Source organism: Rattus norvegicus, chromosome 12, assembly GCF_021556685.1.
Source record: "Rattus norvegicus strain SHRSP/BbbUtx chromosome 12, alternate assembly SHRSP_T2T, whole genome shotgun sequence".
In the NCBI taxonomy this organism is placed as follows: domain Eukaryota; kingdom Metazoa; phylum Chordata; class Mammalia; order Rodentia; family Muridae; genus Rattus; species Rattus norvegicus.
This window is the reverse complement of record NC_141545.1, coordinates 20,527,215-20,548,600: the sequence shown is the minus strand read 5'-3', so window position 1 is coordinate 20,548,600 and position 21,386 is coordinate 20,527,215. Positions and strand designations below refer to the sequence as shown.

At 49.1% G+C, this 21,386-nt stretch overlaps 1 protein-coding gene across 1 annotated transcript in view; it reads right to left on the bottom strand.

The window, feature by feature from the left end:
• Gna12 (G protein subunit alpha 12) overlaps positions 1–21,386 on the bottom strand; it is an 80,581-nt gene that overhangs the window by 21,309 nt on the left and 37,886 nt on the right. Inside the window, exon 2 of the mRNA NM_031034.2 lies at positions 15,168–15,383. Coding sequence (NP_112296.1) covers positions 15,168–15,383 — 216 coding nt within the window. The remainder of the gene's footprint in view (positions 1–15,167; positions 15,384–21,386) is intronic.

Here is a 21,386-nt window from a genome sequence, read left to right as displayed (position 1 = left end):
AGATTCAAGGCTTGAGTGCCCCCATAGTGGTACACATCTAATTCTAGCACTGTGGAGGCAGAGGCAAAATCATGAGCCCAAGGCCAATACCATGAAACTCTGCTAAAAGGGGAGACACGGTTTAAAGGATTGATTTTCATCCTTTTGAGTCATGAAAGTCTAGGATCCCTATGCCTGGTGTCTCAGTTGGTAGCTGGAAGCCTCTGTCAGCTCTATCAATAAACACATCAGAGAAACATAACTGCCTGGCCTTTGTGCATTTGAAGAAGCCTGGGCACCAAATGCCGGATAGATTAGATTCCTTGTTCTAAGTGGTAGGTTTTCCTAGGAAGAGCAGGTACCATAGCGCTTAGGAACTACAGAGATTCCAAGTGGGCAGACATGGTAGGGACAACAGGGCATTAGAGACACCTGAGGAGCACCCTACAGATATGCTGAGTCCTAACTCAGTCCCCTGGAGTTGGTCCAGGGGTGAAGGGCCCAGACCGCACTCTGAGGTTCAGACAACTAACATGGCAACACTGTCTGCCAGTGAAAGAGACAAGTGTAGTGACTGTGGCAGAGTCGTCATGGGGAACACGAGCTGGACAGCACACATGGGTCTCCACAGGCATGGGCACTGACTCTGCACAGGACCTGCTCATTCAGGATGGATCTCATAGAGAAATGGAAGAGTGCTGGTATGGGGAGGGTGTTTAGGGAGGTGTCTCAGAAGGCAAAGTGTTTCTATGCAGAAAGACCTGGATTCTGATCTGACCTCTGTGTTTGTGGTGGCTATCATTACTAAGTCCAGCTCTAGAGGGTAGACAGGCAGATCCCAGGGACTAAATGCAGTGAGACCTTGTTTTAAAAAAAAAGGTGGGGCTTACACACCTGTGAACCACAAAAGAACAAGGTGGGGAGTGGAGTTGGTGGGGGCAGGAGTGCTGTGGTCCAGGTCTAATGAGCTGAGTTTGGCTGCCTGAACTTACAGTGGAAAGAAAGAACCGACTCTTCAGACTTGTCCTCTGTCCTTCACAACAGTGGCATGTGTGTTCCTCCCTGGCCCAATGACAGTTTCTGAGTTGGTCTTATTATCATGTATTCCCCTTTCTGACCTCCTGACCTCCTGTTAGATGGTGATATCCACTGGCACTCACCAGGCCCCACCAGCAGAGATGTGCCCTCCTTGACCTGCATTCCGTAAGGCTGTTCAGCTAGAAGGGCTGGGGGCAAGGGACTGCAGAAACAGAGAATCCCATTACACTAAAATCAAAAACAGAAGAAAGACAAAAGACACTACGAGCCCGTAAGCCAAGCATCTCCCCGTCCTAAGGATGGCCAGGGCAGACCTTGGTTTTCCGGAATGATTATTCCCAGGCTTACTAAGGACTGTGTTCCCTCTCTCATTTCTTTGGAGAATCATTTTAACCTCCTTGAAAGGATAAAGCCTACTTCCTCCTGTGGTCTGACCTACAGTTTCCCTCTCATGGAGCTGTGAGGTATACAGTGGCAGCAGGCTGCACTATAGGCTCAACTCCAGAATTCACCTCCCAGGGTGGAGCACAATGGGAAAGCTGAAGGAGGGGCCCAAGGTGGTGCTGGACATGCCTATATAGCTCCCAGAATTTACCTGAGAGGCTGCTGCCGCATACCGCCAGGCAACGATGGCTTCATGTCAGGCACAGACTTGGAGGGCCTAGGCTGACATCCTACCTGCTGAATTGGGTGAAAGGATACCTTCCACACAGCACGTTCCAGCGACTCAAAGGGTGCTAAACCTGAAGCCTGCTTTTGTAAATGCTACATGGACTTCATAAAACATGTTTCTGCAGGGTCTGATTTTTACAACCCATCCCTAAAATGTCTCATGGCTTTTATGATTACAGAAATAATATGCTTTGAACACAATTAAAAATAAAAATAATTTAGGGACTGATGAGAAGACTGAGTGAGTAAAGGTACTTGGCATCAAGCCGGATGACCTGAGTTTGAATCCCCAGACAACACAGTAGAAGAGAACCGATTTCTGACTGCCACATGTCTTTTTCTAGCATGTGAACATGTACACACAAACAATAAATAAATATAACAAAAGTAATTCAGGGCCGGTATGGCAGTGCGCAACTGTATTCCTAACTCCTTTATTGGCTAAGGCAGGAAGATCATTTGAGCCCCAGAGAACTGGAGATCAGCTCAGGCGATTACGTATTACTGTGACAACAGTCAACTCAGACAATGTATGGTTTTGTGGCTGTGGGCATACACATGGGAGCAGAGGGGGTCCAGCAACACCAGGTTTTACTCATCTATGCCCAAGGCATGTGTGCCTTTCATCAGTGACAGGAGAGACAGATGTGTTCTGCTTCCTGCTCTGCTTCCTTCACTGGCAGGATCAGGGACTTCCTGCGACGTCAGCACCCAGAACCCTCAGCTTTTCTGGCCCTTACACAGTGCTTGGGCGCTCAGAGCTCTAATCTGCCTTCCCAGCCCCCAGGGAGTGTTTGGGTTATCTCCCTTCTGTTTGCTTTTCCTTATATAAACAACACAACTCACCTCCTTACTACTCAGCTTTGCATATCCAGCTCATTGCCTTCCTTCTCAGTTCTTAACATTGCCCATTATGACAGACAGAGAACGTAAGCAAAACAGTAATGTATGGCTAACCGATACAACACAACTCACAGGGCCAGAGGAGAGGGTGCACCCTTTAATCCCAGCATTCCAGAGGCATAGGCATCGGGTATCTGAGTTCCAGGCCAGCCAGGGCTACAGAGTGAGAACCTGTCTAAACAAGCTACAAAGTGAGACATGACTTGAACCCCAGATGCGGCCTCATGAAAACCCTCACTTTATCTTTAAAAGGTAACCCATGTCAACATAGGGATCTTTCTTTTTGCTTCTGTGCAGCTCTGTGTGTGCGTGTGTGTGTGCGTGCATGCCGGCAGGCAGGCAGGCAGGCGGGCGGGCGGGCCAGAGGTTGGTGATGTTTCACTTATTTACTTAGACAGCACCACTCATCTACTCACGTAGGCCAGCCAGCCAGTCCCAGAGACACTATCTCTATACCTCTAGCGCTAAGATACAGGCATGTGTTGCTATTCAGGCCTTTTTCTTTGCATGTGGCTCTATGTGCCCTTAATCAGACCTCATTACTCACTGCTCCACAATGCAGTCAAGTCGAACCATATGACATTTAGACTGGGGCTCAGGTAGGCAGAGTGCTTGCCTGGTAAGCCGAGTCCATACCCAACACAACGGACTGTGGTGGGTGCACCTGAAATCCCAGTATTTAGGCAGGAGGACCAGGAGTTCAAGGCCAGCATGGACACATTACAGTGTTGAGAGGGAGAGGGAGAGGGAGAGGGAGAGGGAGAGGGAGAGGGAGAGGGAGAGGGAGAGGGAGAGGGAGAGGGAGAGGGAGAGGGAGAGGGGGATCTGAACCATCCGTGGGACTGTCATGAATAAAATCCTTTAGCACCCCACCTGACTTCCAAGACCATCTGGGTTATTTGTGACTATTAAATAATGCCGCTGCGAGCCTTTCCACACTTGTCCATACTCTGTGCACAGGGAGCACACACCTTTGGTTCAGTAACCACACAACTTGCTCTCTCGACTGGGAGCAGTGTGGAGAGCTGCAGATGCCTTATCCCTACTGCACTTTAGAATCCTCAGACGCAATCTGAGGCTTTACCTCACTTTCCTACTGAGCTGCCTGTTCCTGGCAGATACAGTGTGAAGTCCCTGAAATGGCCTAGGCACTTGGCACCTGAGCTCACAATTGCAGACAATCTCCCCTCCATGGCTGTGGTGCCTCTGAAGGCAGAGGGCTGGGTACTTACCTTACTAATCTTTCCCTTTTGAGTTTGCGTGTTTGTTGTTGATTTCAGACAGGGTCTCATATAGCCTAGGCTGGTCTCAAACTTCACATTCAGGTCAGGCTGGTCTTGAGTTCCTGACCCTGCTATGTCTACCTCTGGAGTGCTAGAATGGTAAGTGTGCAATTCAATGCCTGCCTGGATATGCCTTTTGAAATTCTCCTGGTCCAGATGTTATGCCACACATCTGCATTCCCAGCACTCAGAAGATTGCCTCGAGTTACAGGTTAGCCTGAGCAAGAGCTTATGTTAAAATGACGCCGGGGGTGGGGGTGGGGGGTGGGGGGACGGGACAGGAAGAGTGAGCGCCTGAGCTCAGGAACAATCCTTCTGCAAGGTTTCTGCCTCTGCTCTTCCTGTACTAGTCTGCGGGTCTGTCTGGAGCTGGGTGATGCTGTGAGCTCACAGAGACCACACTGCTCTGCTTATTTCCATCTCCATCAATACTTCTGCTGCTCTTTATGCCTGGTCAACAATGATCTCTGATCTAGAATAAAGCTGTTCTAGATTTTGGGGGCTACAAAGTTTTTTCTACTGCATATTCTTTTTCTTAGCTGGGGTTGGGGGCACATGCTAAAATGAGCCACGTGACATTTATCCTCCAGCTATAGCTTACTGATCCCCGTGATAGGTCCATCTTTGTGTGTCTGTGATGTTAAGGATAGAATTCAGGGGCTAGGTAGGGGCTCTACCACTAAGGTCCACTATCACTGCACCCCAATTCTGCCTCTCATTTTAGCCTTCTTAATGAACAACTTGCTGGGTGTGGGGTTCATGCTCATAATCCCTGCACTTTGGAAGCAGAGGCAGGTGGACCCTGTTACAACACCCGCTCTAAAACAATAAATAAGCAAACAAGACAAACAGCAACAACAAACCCCCTGACATCACTGTCCTCAGAGGAGATGGAATGGAAGCCATAAGAAAAAGAAACTAAAGCAGAGACTCAAAACCCCAAACTCACTGCACAGCCTTGACACCAGGTGTGAGCCTACAAGAGGTGGGCAGATAGGCCAGCGAGCAGAACTGCATGTCTCCGAACAAGCCTAAACTTCTGTGGCTGCTTTTGACAAGGGTGCCATGGCCCTTCAATGGGAAGACACAGACAGTTGTCAACACCCTGTGTTGATGTTCACAGTCCACACACACAGAACAATGAACAATGGGCTTGGGCCTTGCTGTACACAAAACCAACACAAATTCGTTAACATCCTACAACAGGATAGCCCAGCTCTAAGAAGAGAGCCTTGGATTTGGCAAGGACACCAGGATGAAGGACAAAAGAAATAACAGATAAGACATTATCACTGTTCCCTCACTGAGGCCTCAGACTTCAATATGGAATCTTTTTCTTGTACAGATCCTTTCTAAGTCCTTTCCTGAAGTTTGCTACTGGCCAGGCTCCTGATGTAGTTTGAGACAACCTCTAGTCTGCCTTCAGTTTCACTGACCAGGGTGGAATTCTCCTCTCACAGACTCACCTGGAGGTATGATTCCTTGAAGCTCTGGGCAAGTGTCAGCTTAAATTCTAGCTGCCCCAACGCTTTTTAAATGTCACTTTCAATTCTACTCAGTTTTACTCCCAGCACTTAGGAGGCAGAGGCAGGTAGATCTCTTGAGTTGAGTCCAGTTAGGACCACAGAGTGAGATCCTGGCTAAAAACAAACAAGCACTTAGCCCCCCTGAGGTTGTTTGCTCTCAGTCCTCCCTGTAATCACCATGCCTGGGCGGAGCAGCCAGCCAGGGATGTTTCTGCTATCCAAGACTTTGTTTCTCTGTGGGCTGGTCTTGGCTCATTACAGGAAGTCTCTGATGAGATTGCCCTGTGAGGACAATCTGAAATTGCCATTCCCCACTCTTAAGAGACATTCTCTCCTCCTGGTCTTGAACTTGTAATCTTCCTGCATCAGTGTCCCAGGCGTGTAAGAAATAGAGACATGTACCACCATACCCAGCTCTATTTCCTTTCAAGAATCCAGCTTAGGGGGCGACTCAGACTCTAAACGTCTCACGAGGAGCAGTTAGCTGCCAGGAACTTCCACCTCCCAGGCTCTCGTCTTTCAATTTCCTAGCACTTATAGCCTTTCATAAAATGACTTACTGACATTTAATGCATAAGTACCACAGTGTGTATCTGCAGGTCAGAGGACAACTTTTGGGAGTTGGTTCTACCACACGGTTCCCAGGGGATCAAACTCAGGGTCCCAGGCCTGATGGATCTTGCTGGTCCACGTAAAGTTAGTTTTGATCTTCTGTCCAGCATTTAAAATTACTCTCATGTCTGTGGATTATCATCTCACTTTAACCAGAAGCCAGAAACCTTAGAATGATCATTTTAGGATGAATCCTTTGGGTAAGTTACAGGCAAAGGGTAGAACACGTTTCAGTCTAAGCAGCGGAGGGACACCTCTCTACATGCCCATCACTTATGTAGGACAGTAGTCATTTCCTGCAAACCCTGTCAGCCTCAGTTGTATTGTATACAGTCGCTACAGGGCAGGGGATGGTAGTCAATGACACAGCCTGGAATGCCTTCCCCAGCACTGCAATAAAGAGTTACAAGTGAGTAAAATCACTACCAACCTAATGGACAATTAGTCTAAGAAATTATCTGGTACATGTGTGTGGGCCTGCGGAGGCCAGGGGACAGCTTATGAGAGCTGGTTCTTCCTTCTTCCATGTGGACCCCGGTGGATCCCACTCAGGTTGTCAAACTTGGCAGAAGCACCTTAACGTGCTGAGGCATCCTGCGTGGCTCTCTAGCAGTAAGTTTTAACACTAGTGCTTTATCTTCTGTTTTTATGCTAGGCAATAAGGTTGAGGACTTTATTTCTTGAGTCTACTTTATATGGAGAGAAGGGGACAGGACACTAGATTCTGCTGTCTGTGTCTTCTAAGTGCTGGGATGACAGACATGTGATTGTGCCACAATGTCAGGGCCCAAAGTGCCTTTTGTGTGTTACATGGTGCGTGCATGCATGTGACACTCAGTGTGTGTGTCCACTCAGTGGCCAAAGAGGAGGCTGCACATCCTCTTCACTCTTCATCCTGCTACCTTGAGACAGGCTTTCTCACCAAACTGGAAACTTGCTGGTTGACTGAGTCTTAGGATCCACTTGTCTCTGCCCTGATACTGGGGGTCAGAGGCATGCATGGTCATGTCTGGCTTGCATGAGGTCCCAGGGTCCTGAGTTCAGGTCTTCATACTTACAGAGTGAATGTGTGTGCTCACTGAGCCACCTCTCCAGCCCCACAAAGCACCTTTTGCATGCTGAATTTAGTATCTAGCAGTTTTCTTCATGCTAACTTATACCATATAAAAGTTGAGATTATGTCTCCATCTACCCCATCACTCATTGAGATTTCTCTTCTCACTGTAGAATATATCATGACTAATTATGCTCTACATCTGTGCTGTATCGTGAGCTGACAAGCTCTTCAGAGGTAAAGCCTTCTGACAGCATATTCCACAAGGATCTGTGGTGAAGCACGAAACACCGAGTATCCCTCCCACAGTGGTGGGTTTCTAAATGTGTCCATACTTGTATTGTCTACGGTCAATGAAACGCAGGGAACCGTGTGCACCAGAGCAGGAAAAGAGGCTTCTTAGTAGCTTGAGGCCCAAGAAGAACACATAGCCCAGCTTTCTACAGCTTTATCCTCAGGAAGAGCCACCTCACAGAAAAGTCCCAAGTCCTACCCTCCCGTGTAGGCTGAACCCATCAGTGTTCCCATTTCCCATGCTCTGGACAGGACATTTGCAGGCTTTGTCCTTCCAGTCCTTCCAGGACTGAGATGTTCTGCAGATGCAGCATTTAGTCAGTGAGCTTTTAGTCCCAATGGGAACAGTAAATTTTAGAGAGCGTACATACCTTCTGAGCTGGGTGTGGTGATGCACCTGTAATCTTCCACTCAGGAATAGCTACCACAGATGGGCTAGGGCCTTCTCATCGCCTTCAGCCCTCTTACCCAAGAGACTTACTCTTTGTTCCTTCCTTCTTTCCTTCCTTCCTTTCATTTTAATTTGACCACCCTCTGCTACAGCCAAGTCTTTCCAGTCTTTACTACACCACCCGAGGTTCCATCTTGCCTGCCTCCCTGCTGCTCTCTGAACCACCTGACCATCCCTGAACCACCTGAACTCCACAACCCTTGACCTTTCTGGGAAGCTGTTCTAATTAGGGCTAGGCCAAGGTCACAGGTTGATGGGGCACCATGGCTCCACTGCCCTCAGATCCCTGACCTGGGCCAGTCAGTGGGCAGGGACAGAGGCTGGGCAAACATGCTCAGTGATTTAAAGAGTAAGAACAAGCACTGAGTTCCATGGCTGTGCCTAACCAGAGCAGAACAGTCTACTTACTGTCTTTTCCCACGTATGACGGTCAGATTCCCTAAGAGCAAAGGTCATGGCTGCTCCAATTCCTAACCCTTCTAAGAACACTAGACCACAGTGGCTCATCTACAAGTATTAGTGGAGTAAGATGACTGAAAGACACGGACAAGTACACCTTGTGCTGAGCTCCATCAGCCCTTGAACCACTTCAGAGACGATGTTAGACACAGAGATAGCAGAATGACTCAGCAGAGTCCAACTGTGGCCTCTGCAGTTTGGGCTCAACAAGTCACACTGGCTTCCCAGGCCTCAGATTAGATAGGAAAGGCCCCAAAGGGACAGTGGCTGACGTTACCAGACACCTCCTCCACTGCAGTCTGCCTTGGTGATATTTGCCAGCTGAGGAACTATGTTTGGTTAACTGCATTGCAGGTCCAGATAATGTGACTTTCAAGGGCTGTTGTTGGCCAGGGCTTCTGGGAGCTCGAGTCTTTTGGGGACAGTAACCAGCTTGGATGGAACTGCATAGGCCCCAGAAATCTCATTCACTATGCAGATTCTGCACAGTATTTTCTGAAATGTTTGACTGTTCCAACATACAAGAAATGCCAAGGCCAGGCTATGCTCATCAGCCCTCCAGCCTCTCTTCCTCCAGTTCAGAGCCTGTACTATAGTATATGTTAAAGAAAACCAAGTCGGTGGACTGCCTACACAGCAGAGGAAAAAACAAACCACCCGGCCTGCAGAGGGTACACTGAATGGTGAAAACACTGGACTAGCTAAGCCCACAGAGAGCTTGCTGTTTCCCATGGAAATGCAGCTACTTTAGGCCTCAATAGTGCTGCAGAGTTTCTACGAGGGATGAACAGTCAAGTCACTGCCAAGTCAATCATAGCTCTTTCCTATGCACACACAGCAGTGAGCAGAAGACATTTTCTTCCCGCAGCCTCAGCAACCATTACAAAAAGCTGCTGGAGCTACAAATGTCCACTTCTTCCTTACCCCAGCTGTTAGGAACCCTCTGGCTCTCCTGGAGGACCTGGGTTTGGCTCCTAGCACCTATGTCAGGCAGTTCACAACTGCCTGTACCTCCAGTTCCAGGAAATCCAGTGTCCTCTTCTGGACTATGAGGGCACCTGCACTCACATGGTACACACACACACTCAAAAAATAATAATAATCTTTAAAAATTTAGAGAAAAGCACTTTTGTTTCTTAGTGTACATATGATGTGTATGTACAGGAGTGTGAGCATGAACATTTGTGTGCCATAGAGTGTGTGATCAGAAGACAAGTGTCTGACCTCACCCTCTAGCTTGTTTAGAGACAGTCTCTTGCTCACTGATGTGGACTCCAGGCCAGCTGGCCTCTGGGATTTGGGGACCCTCCTGCCTGCCTACCATCTCACTGGAGTGCTGGGACTACAGATCACCATGCCTGCTTTTTGGGATTCAAATGCAGGTTCCCATACTTGCTTGGCAAATGCTTTATCCATTGAGCCCTCCCAAACCCCCGCAGAAAAAATTTTAAGAGTCAATTAAATTGTATTGATCTGCTTAGTGTAGTGTTTTATGCCTGTAACCCTAGTTTGGAGAGTGGCTAGAGTTACAGGTTAACATTAAAGGTTAGGAGGAGGAAGCGGGAGATAGGGAGGGACACGCCAGCCTGGTGTGCTCAGTCCCTCAGCTGGGGAGCCTGTGACTTTCAGAGCAGGATGATGCCATCTGTGCTCGCCACTGCGCCTGGTGCTGTGCATCTCCACTCACACTGCTGAGTCTTACGACAGTGCTTCTGCCACACAACCACACTCTTCCCACATCTGAAATCCGCCAGAGCCAGGTGAGTTAGTGTAGGCATGGCATCCCAGGACTCAGGAGGCAGAGGGTGGAGGAGCATGAGATCTATGCCAGCCTGGGCAACTTAGTGAGAGGGTCTCAAACTAGAAGATTAAAAGAAAGCTAAGGGTGTGGTTCAGGGGCAGGGTGCTTGCCTAGCATATGCAAGGTCCTAGAGTTCCAGTCTTAGCACCGGACACGCACACATGTACATGCATGTACACCTTGTGCTCACACACACACACACACACACACACACACACACACCCTATTTCCAGAAATCAGAAAGCCCTATGCTGTGACACCAGCTGACCTCTATAAATGGAGTCCCCTACTCACACCTTCCAACATCAACAGTGCAGAACTTCCAAGAATGCTCGGGGTCTTGCCACTCTGAATAAGAACTGACTGGGGTGAGTGACTCCCAGTTCAGTGACTTCTCTCAATGTCCAAGAGGAAGGCAGCAGGAAGTACTCAAGGAGAACACAGAGAAATCGGCTTCCTTGTCTACTCTAGTGAGGCCTCTCCAGCTTCTATACAAACTGCCTGCTGGAAACAGTCATGGAGAAGTCCAGAGAAGACACAGGCAGATGTGCAAACTCCTGGGCCAACTGCTGGCCCATGAGAGTGAAATGTTCACCTAACTTCTGAAGATAAAGCAGTCATTTCATTTACTTGACTTCCATGACTTCTGGGGCACATTATGAGTAATAGCTGGCGAATGCTGACCTAGTCATCCTCCCTCTCAGGACCTGTTCTGGGGAAGCACAGTATGGAGCATGCCAGTTAGCTAGACTGGGAGCAAAGGACATGGCAAAGCCTAACCAAAAACTGCACAGACGCAAGTGTGAGCGGTAAAACTGCTGCAGCAGGTGCAGCTCTCTTGCCAGCATGGCTGCTGTCTCTGTCTCCTTTACTTCCAACACCTCAGAGGAGCCTCCTGGCTGCAGATGAGTCCACATTGCTTAGATGATCTCCATGGTCACAGCACAAGCTCTGCTCCACTCTGGATAGTGTACAGACTGAGGGACCACTGTCACAGCAGGAGGCCACCCGCCTCCCCCATCAGTCTGGGTCTGTAGTCATAATTAGTGGCGCATACATATCAGACAGTCCTGCTGACACCATTAGATGTCAGACACCAGTCCAAAACAAGCTAGCCCTGTGGAGTGAGGGACAGACCTGGAACAGTCCAGAGGCAGTCCATGCCCCTAGGCTTATTCTTCAGCCTTTGAGCCCTGTCAGCTCCTAGCCAATAGTCTTTCTGTGGAAATGCCTGGGAGGCAGTCCAGTAGGTTAAGAGGAAGAGTGCCATGCAAGCATGAGCGCCTGGGATAAATCCCCAGCATGCGCGTCTGCAAAATCAAAAAGTCAAGTGTGGTGCACACGCCTGTAAGCCCAGCACTGGGAGTGGCAGAACAAGGGATGGGGTTTGAGGCTTCCAGGCTCAGTGAGACAAACCATTTGAAGGAATAAGGCAGAGAGTAATAGAGCTAGACACATGCCATCCTTCCGTGGCCTACATGGGCACATATATCCACACACATGTACATTCACCACACACAGACGATAGGTATGATCACATCCATAACCACTGTACTTATGACAAAGTCTTCTGTTCAGTGTCTTGGTATGCTTCCTCCCTTCCTGTGTTTTATTTTTTTAAAGATTTAAAAATATTCTCCCCCGCCCCTCTGTGTGTGTGTGTGTGTGTGTGTGTGTGTGTGTGTGTGTGTACACACGGCAAGCCTTATGGTCAGAGAAGCACTTTCAGACTTGGTTCTCTCCTTTCAACACGTGGGACCAGGACAGAACTCCGGCTGAGCTGAGACATTTTACAGGTTCCTTCATTATGCTTTAAAAGGTGAGATGAAGCCTAGAAAGGCCATCTTCCTCTGTCACTGAGGCACAGGCACATTGATGGCAGTGGATACCAGTGTGCATGTGGCACTAGGGATGGGGACAAATCAATACTGAGTCAGTGTGGAAAGGGAAGATCTCATAGCTCTTTCTCCTTAGAGGAGAAAAGATGTCCCAGGATGGTCACCAGACCCAGCCTTTTCTCTTCCTCTGTGTGACAAGACATCTGAGAAGGCAAAGGACAAGGAAGCTGTCACTTGGCAGAATTCTCAGAGCAGTAGGTATGGAAAGAGCCCAAAGCTCAAATGGCTGGGATGTGGCCTGGGACTATACTCTACAAGTGCCATGCCAATCACCACATGGGAACAAGGGTGGCTCAGCACCACCGCTCAGTCGCTTTCCTAAAAGAAAAATACAGATGTGTACCAAGATTAAGGATGAAACACGCAATCTATAGATTGTACCTGCAATCTATTAGACAGGAAGTCAACCCTGCCTCACTGGCCTGTAGTTAACTTTGTCTCAGAAATCACAAGGTGACCTGAAGCTTCAGCTGAAGCAGATGACTGAATAGGAGATGACTGTTGTCCCTCATGAGGGGCAGCCTTACCCTGGCTGTTAGCCATGTTATACCTGCACTGGAAGCATTGTGGACAGACATAGTTTGGTCTACAAGCGGTGTCCCTAGCACCTGGTTCGATCCCCAGCCCTGTACTTGGGTGCCCACATCACCATGGGTACACAGTCAATGTTGAGTGTTTAAGTGTGTACAGGGAGGAGTAAGCGGATGGGAACCTGAAGCCCTTGTTTCTCAGTGACTCCCCTTTCTGGGCTTTATTTCCATGTTGCCTGTCTAGGCCAGGGATCCATCCCAGCTCTAAGACACCGTGCCCAGTGGGACAAGGCAGGCGACATCTGATCAGAAAACTCTACTCTAACTTCCCAGATGAGGAACTTACCAAGCAGCCATTGGAAATGACTCTGGATGTCCACACCTCCTTGCCTGGTGTACCCTGCACAGCTGAATTAATCCCACTTCAATTTCAGGTCTGAGGGATTTGATGGGGAAAGGCCCTGTCAATTCACACTGAAGTATAACTCCTAGGCCTTTCTCACATTCCTATCCTGTGAAAAGGCTTTCCCTAAGGCAATGACTGGTGTCATCTGTCCTTGGTTCAGCAGTTAACATGAGCACACGCAGATGAACAGGGCTGGTTAAAGCACCGTCTTTACCTGGCTTGGTGTGTGCACCTGGCCCTGAAGCCAGCCTCCAGCTATAGTCTCTGCCTCAAGGGGAGAAAGACGACATCTTTACGCTCTGCAGAAGGACTTTAAAATAGCATGTAGAGGTTGAAGGCAGGGCTGGGAGATGGCTTACTGGATGAAGTACTTGCTAAGTAAATATGATTCCAGACACCATGGACACTGCACAGGTATGGTGACCCAATGGCAAGCCCCTGAAAGACAGAGATGGGATCCCAGGAACAAGGTGACTTGCTACATTAGTCAAACCAGTGAGCTCTGGGTTCAAACAAGATGCTCTGCCTCAATATATATATGAGGGCAGCAGATCACTCAGAGGTGGCGTTAACAGGTGTTTGCAGGATGCTGAGATCTGACTACCAGTTCTCACAATTCCTCAGCAAAGACTCCTATCTGTGGGGACATCTCTCCGGCCACCTACCTCATCCTCTTTTTTAAAACCCAGGCTGCCCTTAAGCTTACAATCCTCCTGCCCTGGGTCTCCCCAGATCTGGGATAGCAGGACTGTGCTACCATGCCCACCCTCTAACACCTCACTCCAATGGTGAGGAGACACGGAGCACACAGGGACAGGTGTCTAGGCCCTAACAGACAGGGAGGATGTAAGAGATCAAGGGGACAGAGAGCCTCACACAATGGGCATCCAGGGTTGGGGTGCACCAGTGTGTACTGGCACCGATGTGAAGCCTTATTTCTGACCACTGTAGCCCGGCTGTGGGAGATGTCACTGTAGGACTGAGCCGGAAGGAGTGTGAGGGACTGTGAGCCGCACCTCGCAGATGAACGAGGAAGCACAACTCAACGGGAAAGGCAAGACGAGAGACGGAAGCAGACAGCTGAAAGAAGAGAAGACACAGGGACCTCACAGATGGGTCCAGGCAACTTCAAATGAACCCTAAGGAGATCAGCTAACCCCTGAACTGTCTAGAGTGGACACCACTCTATGTGGACAGCGGGAGCCCTCTCAGTGCCAGAAGCAGCACAACCAGTACAACTGCCACTCTGGGAAGAGTTTGATGTCACAGTGTCTATCTGGAGACAGATATGCCTTGTGACCCACTGGCTACATTCTGAGGTGGACATCCTACAGTCAGCTTAGAGCATGTACACCTGGAGACAGATAAGAACGTCACAGCAGTTTCTGAAACAAAACAGAAACATACAGAAAGACACCAGTGAGAAGCCACAATTGTTGTCTGCACAATGAAACAGAAGAAAGCAGTGGAAAGAAACCACGGAAGGTAATCTAAATGGGAAAAAAGCAAGTTACAAAAGAAAACTGTGTTGTTTTAAAATAAGTCACTATTACAGCAAAAGCATAGAAAAAGGCTAGGCATGAAGGAGGTGGAACAGGACCCTGTCTGCCGGGAGCAAAGACACAGGAAGGATATTGAGGCCCTGACACATGATGAGCCGCAATTGGCTGGCCGCACACCTCTCCTGGTTACTGGACAGATCAACACGCCTCTTTGAAAACTGCCAGTGCTGAAGGGCTGCTGCCCCCTGCAAAGCAAGCAGGCAAAATCCCCAACTTTTCTGGCTGTAGACTACGTCCTTAGCAGTTGAACAGGTACAATGATTAGCCTTTCTGGGATTATAGACCCCTCAGTGGAGAGAACAAACCTGCAGAGGTTAGACGGCTGCCAAGGGGATCAGAGGGCACCTGTGACCCATGGCTGCCACCTTGCTGGGGGAAAAGCTACTTTGAGGGTGGCAAGGTAGCCCAAACAACTGGAGTCCCTGTGCTCTGCTAGTCTAGACTATGGTTAGAACCGTTTGCTCTTTGTGTCAAAAGAAGTATGCTCTCCCTGGAACCAATGAAGCGGCCAGGTCTCCTGGTAAAATATCGTTTCCTTTGTTTGCCTGACCCCCGCCCCCCCCCAAAAAAAGCCAGATTGTCCCTGAGCATGAGGTTCTATGCCCCAGCCTCCTGAGTGAATATGGGGTGACAGGACTGGGTTTTAAAGGAAATTCTCAGGGGGCAGGATTGGCATGTGGAAGTCAAAGGCTCCCTCACCAGCTGGAACTCGCTTCTGCGGCTGAAGGCTTCCCTGATCCCGGAGTCTCTCCAGAGTGCGCTCAGGGCTGGAACGTAGAGCTGGAAGGTGGCAGGCTCCACAGGCAGCCCTGCCTTGTTCTCGAAGGCCATCAGAAACATCCCGTGCTTCTCGTTCTCAGAGTGCTGCCAGGGAATGCCAAGCTTGTCCCGAGCGTCTACAAGCACCCTCGAGCCCTGGAAGAAGTGAGAACAGAAGAAGGTTTAACTGTGCTCTGAGTCCACAGTGGAGACTCCTAACACTGACTGCCACACCAGGACACTCACACGCCATCAAGGTTGCAGCCAGTGCATGTCTCCTCGTCTGTCCTGGTGTGAGTGTGTCAATTCTCAGGACCACAGCTGAGACCTTCCTCTGAGAGGAAGGCCTCAATAGGGGAACTGCAGAGATCAAAGTGATCTGTGGGGGATTTCCTTGATTATTAGTAGAAGAGCACAGCCCACTGTGGGCAGCACCACCCTGGGCAAGGTGGTCCTGTGCTGTATTATAAAGCGAGCTGAAAGAGCCAAAGAAAGAAGCAGCAAGCCATATTCCTTTATGGATTCTGCTTCAGTTCCTGCCTCGACTTGCTCAAAGATGTACTGTGACCTTCACGTGTAGGATGAAATGAAGCCTTTATTCCCCGGACTGCTTTTGGTCAGAGCATTTCATCACAGTGCTGGGGAGGAAAGTAGAACAGCCTATAGTGACGGCTCTCCTTCAGGGTCTCCCTCCCCTCCTGCCAAGGCACTGGGATGGAGCAGCGGCACGGGAAGGGAGTGCTAGCACATTTAGCCACACTGTCCTAGGGCTGTCAACTCCTAATAAGATACAACTGCTTGTCCCAACTCAAAACAGGCAGGAAGTCATGCACATAGGCAGCAAGCAACCCTGAGACAGGAAAAGCCAGAGCTGCGTGCGCTGAGCCTACCCCACAGAAGCCGAAGCCCCATGCCTATTCCTCTGTGCTGCCCGCAGAAACTGCTGTCCACCCAGTCTTGCAATCATTTTCTCAGTGTTAAAAATACACCGAGTGGTTCCCTGCCCTTCCCTCCCCTCGCAGACAGGGTCAAGGGGACGGAGCAGGAGCCTAAATCAAACAGTGCTAGGGGACGCCTGGCCTGGAAGAACCCCATCTCAGCAGAGGCTTCTGGTCACCCACCCTCTCAGACCACTGCTTCAAGATTGGCCAGGCAGAGCCTGTGAGGTCTGCACTGAGTGCCTGAGGCTCACTCAGCTCTCTGAACAGTCAGTATTGTGCAGAGTGGTGGAGTCACCGAGAAGGCAGTGGTAGGAAAGACTGCCTTGCTTGCCTGCCAGTCTACAAATCACCAGCTCCATTTCTGCCCATGTGTGCATGTGTCTGTATGTGCATGTGGGCACATGTGGTGGCTGTGCACTTATCCACACAGGCCCTGCATCCTGCTCTATTGCTCTCCACCATATCCCTTTATCTCAATGAACCTGGAGGAAGGCTGGCAGCAGTAAGCCCCAGAGTCCTCCTGTCTCTATCACCACAGGGCTGCAGTTACAGGTCCAGTTTTCATGTGGGGGGCAGGCGATCCAAACTCAGATCCTCACACATGCACAGCCAGAGCTCTTACCCATCGAGCCAACCACCTGCCTGCCTGCCTGTCTGTCTGTCTGTCTGTCTATGAATGAGGCAAGGACTCAGGCCGTTCAGGCTGCTCTTGAACTGTGTAACCTCCTACCTCCACCCACTGAGTGCTGGGGTGACAGGCATGTACCACCCGATTTCACACACTTTTAGAAAATGAAGTACCAGCTTTATTGTGCTATATGCATGTGCTGCCTGATTTGCCCATGACGAGTGCATGGCTCCATGGTTTTAGTTGTCCTTTATCCTAAAATACCTCACCCTACCCGAAGGCAGGCCTTCACCAGCTATGTGTCTTCATATTCATAGCTCAACTGCAGCCTTGGGCTGATGCTGTAGTTTCTGCTCTTGCCTTGATCCACTGAGGCAATGTGGAGATAGCTCAGCCTTTCCGACGGGAGTGCCTTGTGGAGGTGTCACCCCCTTGGAGCTGGGATGATTGCACTCACATTATCATTCACTCAGCAGTGAAGGGATATTTGCCAGGCATACAGCTGACAATGGAGTTGTGTTAAGAATTTATAAAGAATACTCAAATCTGGAGTGGTGAGATGGCTCAGCAGGTAGAGATGCTTACTGACAAACCTGACAACCTGAGTTCAATCCTTTGGACCGACATGAAGGAAGAATTGACTCCCTCAAGCTGTCTTCTAAGCTCCATAATGCAACATCCCACCCTGTCCCCAGCACAGTAATAAATGTAAGGAGAAACTCAACAGTTTCTAGCCTAGTTAGAAACTTGGTGATGGACATCAAGGGATGTCAGAGAGCAGGCCCAGCCAACAAGTCAGCAGATGCCCACAATGGTCAACCTGGGAAAGCAGACCCATTTACACAGGGAAGACCCAGCACTGGGTGGGGGTGAAGGTGCTGAGATATTGAGAAGCATCTCAGAAAACTAAACACATTGGGACACAGCCCCGGGAACTCCCTCTCAATCATCCATCCCAGAGAAATCAAAACCTGTTCACAAAAACCTTCATAGGATGGTGCATGCGGTATGAATGGTGGAACACTCATGCCATGGAATATTACTCAGCGATTAAGGAAAGTGTGGGTTTAACTCTGGAACGGATCGATGGCATGGTAACCTGGAAGGACCTCAGGTACACTACTTTAAAAGATCATATTACACAATAGTTCACATGATTCTCTCCCCATCTCTAGGCCCTACAGAGTGTCCTCTGAAAGGAGGATGTGAGGACAGACAGTGTGTGGTGGGGTGGGGTTGGCAATGGGAGGAAAGGATGACAATGACAAGGGACAGCACAGGCCCTCTGCAATCCTCACTGTGATGGTTATGCACAGTGTACCCATGTTCATTTCCTGGCTCTGCTACTATACTGCAATTACGTGTGTCACAACAGTGGGGAACGCTGGCTGACACTGCTCAGACTAGCCTGGCAACTTCCTGCAAACCTATCATTATTTCAAATAAAAAGGCTTTAGAAAGTTCAGCAGCAACCATAGCAATTTATGCTCCAATGATGGGTCAGGGGACAGGAACTAGAGAAGTCAGAGCAGAAAGCAGGAAAGGTGAGGCTCCTCAGGTTCTAAAGCCCTAACAGGCGCTGGGTCTTCAGCAGATGGTGAGTGTGGCCATAGGGAAGTCACTCAGGGCTTCTGTGTCTGAGCAAGATCTCCACTCTCCTGTCTCACCGCTCAGCTCACCACTACCTCTGGGGCCTTCCTGCCTCCTGCTTCCTCAGATCACACTGTCTTGTCTCTACCTTTCCCAAAGGACAAGAGCCTGGAGGTTGGGAATGGAACAGAGATGACTCCTACTATGCACATTCCACAGAGGCTCCCGTGGAAGGCAGGAGGAGGAGGAGCCTGTTCTGTAGGCAATGGCAGCCTGGCAGACAGCTGCGACAGGATCTCAGCCTCCTCCTGGAAAAAGAAAGATGCCAGAAGTTGACAGACTGGAGTCTAACAGCCAGAGGAAAGCCCCAAGTGACTCTAACTGCAGATTTAATCTGTTGACAGCTGTACATTTCAGTCAGTTGTGAAAACATAAATAAAGTTGTAAGCAGTTTGATGACTTCATCCTAGAACAACGGAACATTTTAAACTATTCAAAGGGCACCTTTAAGACAACTTATAAATCTAGCCATTTAAATGTTAAGTTGAGAACAGAGCCCCTGTCGGCTGGGCATGTGGATTTGGTCTCCCTCCCTCCCTCCCTCCCTCCCTCCCTCCCTCCCTCCCTCCCTCCCTTCCTTCCTTCCTTCCTTCCTTCCTTCCTAATTTAAAGATAAGGATGTAAACTTGAAAATCCTGGTCTCGTTTCTAGTGAATTTTTAGCCCCTGGTCACTCAGTCTTTTTAGAGTAGTGATCCCTGACTGAAGTCTTTCCAGAAAACACACTCAAGCTACGCTGGACACTGGAGGCTGGCAAGGAGACTTGGCTATAGTGGTGCACAAAGGCCATATTGGGTTTGGATGTGCTCTCACAGCGCATGTGCACTTGAAAAGCTGTTGGTTAAAAACCTACAAGGGCTGAGTGGCTAGCTGCTGGCTACCATCCAAATCAACGAGAGGCTGCCAGAAATGTAAACAGGATGCGTTTCTGTAAGTTGATGAATCCGGCAGAGGCAGAGGCAGCACCTCTCAGTTCTCTCTGGAACCAGCAACAAGGCTGTTCCCATTTGAAGGCCAGGGTGATGAGAGGGCAGAGTAAAGGCAGCCAGAACACTCCAGTCACCCATTTAGGACAAGAGGTAGATGGGACCCCTGGTGGCTTTGTCCTCTGCTTCTCTCTGGGATACACAAGCACATTATTCTGCTAGGAAAGCCACCCACAGAGTTATACCAGCAGCCCAAGGCAAAGAAAAGTGCCAGGCAATGGGAAAAGATCCAAAAGGCTAGAATGTGGCTCCCGCTCCCAGGGTGCTTTCAAAGATTCTCAGAGCAGGACAGAGCAGGGCCCTCAGATGGAGTCTAGAGATAAAGCAACAAAGGAAGGTCAGAACAATGGAGGGATAGCCAGAAATGTCACTGATGGTGGGAGGCAAGGTTTAAAGACAGATGATGGGCCAGCTAAAAAATCTGGAACCTCTTTGGTAAGAAATGGGGACAAACAAAAGGTTTTGGAAAAAGGGACATGAGATCTGTGGAAGGTGGGGCCTTCCAAAAAGGAGGGACAGAAGGCAGGGCTGATACAGAAGGTGGTCAACTGCCCCAACTGGAAGCCAAATGAAGGAGAAGGGCATACCACTAAGAGAACTCAGAGCAAGCTGGGGAGCAGAACGCGATGAAGTTTTGGCAAACTTAAATTCTAATCAAAGTTTTCAGAAATAGATGGAGCTAGAAGCCAAATTGGATTTTGTTGAGTGAGGTGGAACAGGCCTGTGATCCCCACACTGTGAAGGTGGAGGCAGGAGGATCAGACTATGTAACAATGTGGCTACCAGCCTACAACACATGAGACTCTCAAACCCAGCACTAACCCTAAACTTCAAGGTTTAGGACATGCAGAGAAACAGGGCGTCACTGCCCATCTTCAACTGCCTAGAACCAGGGTTTGCTGAAAGTTAAAGAGAAGGGGATCTCGGGCTCTTCAGTTCTCCCCAAGCAGTGTTGAAAGGCTGGGTGAGAGAGCTCAAGCCCCATCATTCAGAGGCCTCCAAAACCGCCGCCTGCAGCAGCTCACGGCCAAGTCCCTCCTTGCCTGTTCTCCCAGGTGTCAGGCCAGAAACCCTGGAATCTTCTAAACATTTCGCCAAATGTTATAAAGACAAACACAGAGGGGAAGGAGGCTTTCCTGTTAATGCGCTTCGCGCTGACAAGCAAGAGTAAACAAACACCCAACCACTCCGGCCCCATGTGCTCACTGCCTGTTTTCTGCTTCAGGCCTGTGAAATAACCTCCATGGTATTTTAAAGGAAGGAACTACGATGCAATAGTAAACACTGGAATAAACTCTTCCTACAAAGGTGCTTCATAGGATTTCTGCTCACAGTAAAGTGTACACACACACACACACACACACACACACACACACACACACACCATCAGGAACACCAAACCTGAGTGAATACGTACAAGGCTGGGCTCTATCATATGCTTTTCCATAAGCACCGTAGGTGCAGGCCCTTGCTGGTATGCAGTCAACCCAGTAGGTTTAGGGGCAAGTTTTAGGAAGAATGCTAACAGGCTGTGAGGAGGTATAGGCAGAAGGATAAGTAGTTTGGGGTTATCCTCTGCACAGTGAATTTGAGGCAGCCTAGGATTTAGGAGATCCTGTCTCAAAAACCAACAAGCATACAATCAATCTGATAACCTGGGATCATTTCCAGTGGCTGCAGAGGAAAAAAAATAGCAGGAATCCTCTTGATCTGGTGCCTATCTGGCTTTCTTTGTGAGATAGTTATATTACAGCTAGCTAAATTATGGAATCAACAATTTGTCAATCAACAAGGATTCAGGATCAACCTGGATGACCTTCGAGGACTAGGAGGACTATGAGACTCCACTGAGTTGGCGTATTTCTAGAAAAGGATATATTAGTTTCTAGTTTTAAGCTCTATAGAGATGGTGCCTGAATTCTAATGGTTTGGCTTAAGATTTTCTAATGCCAAAT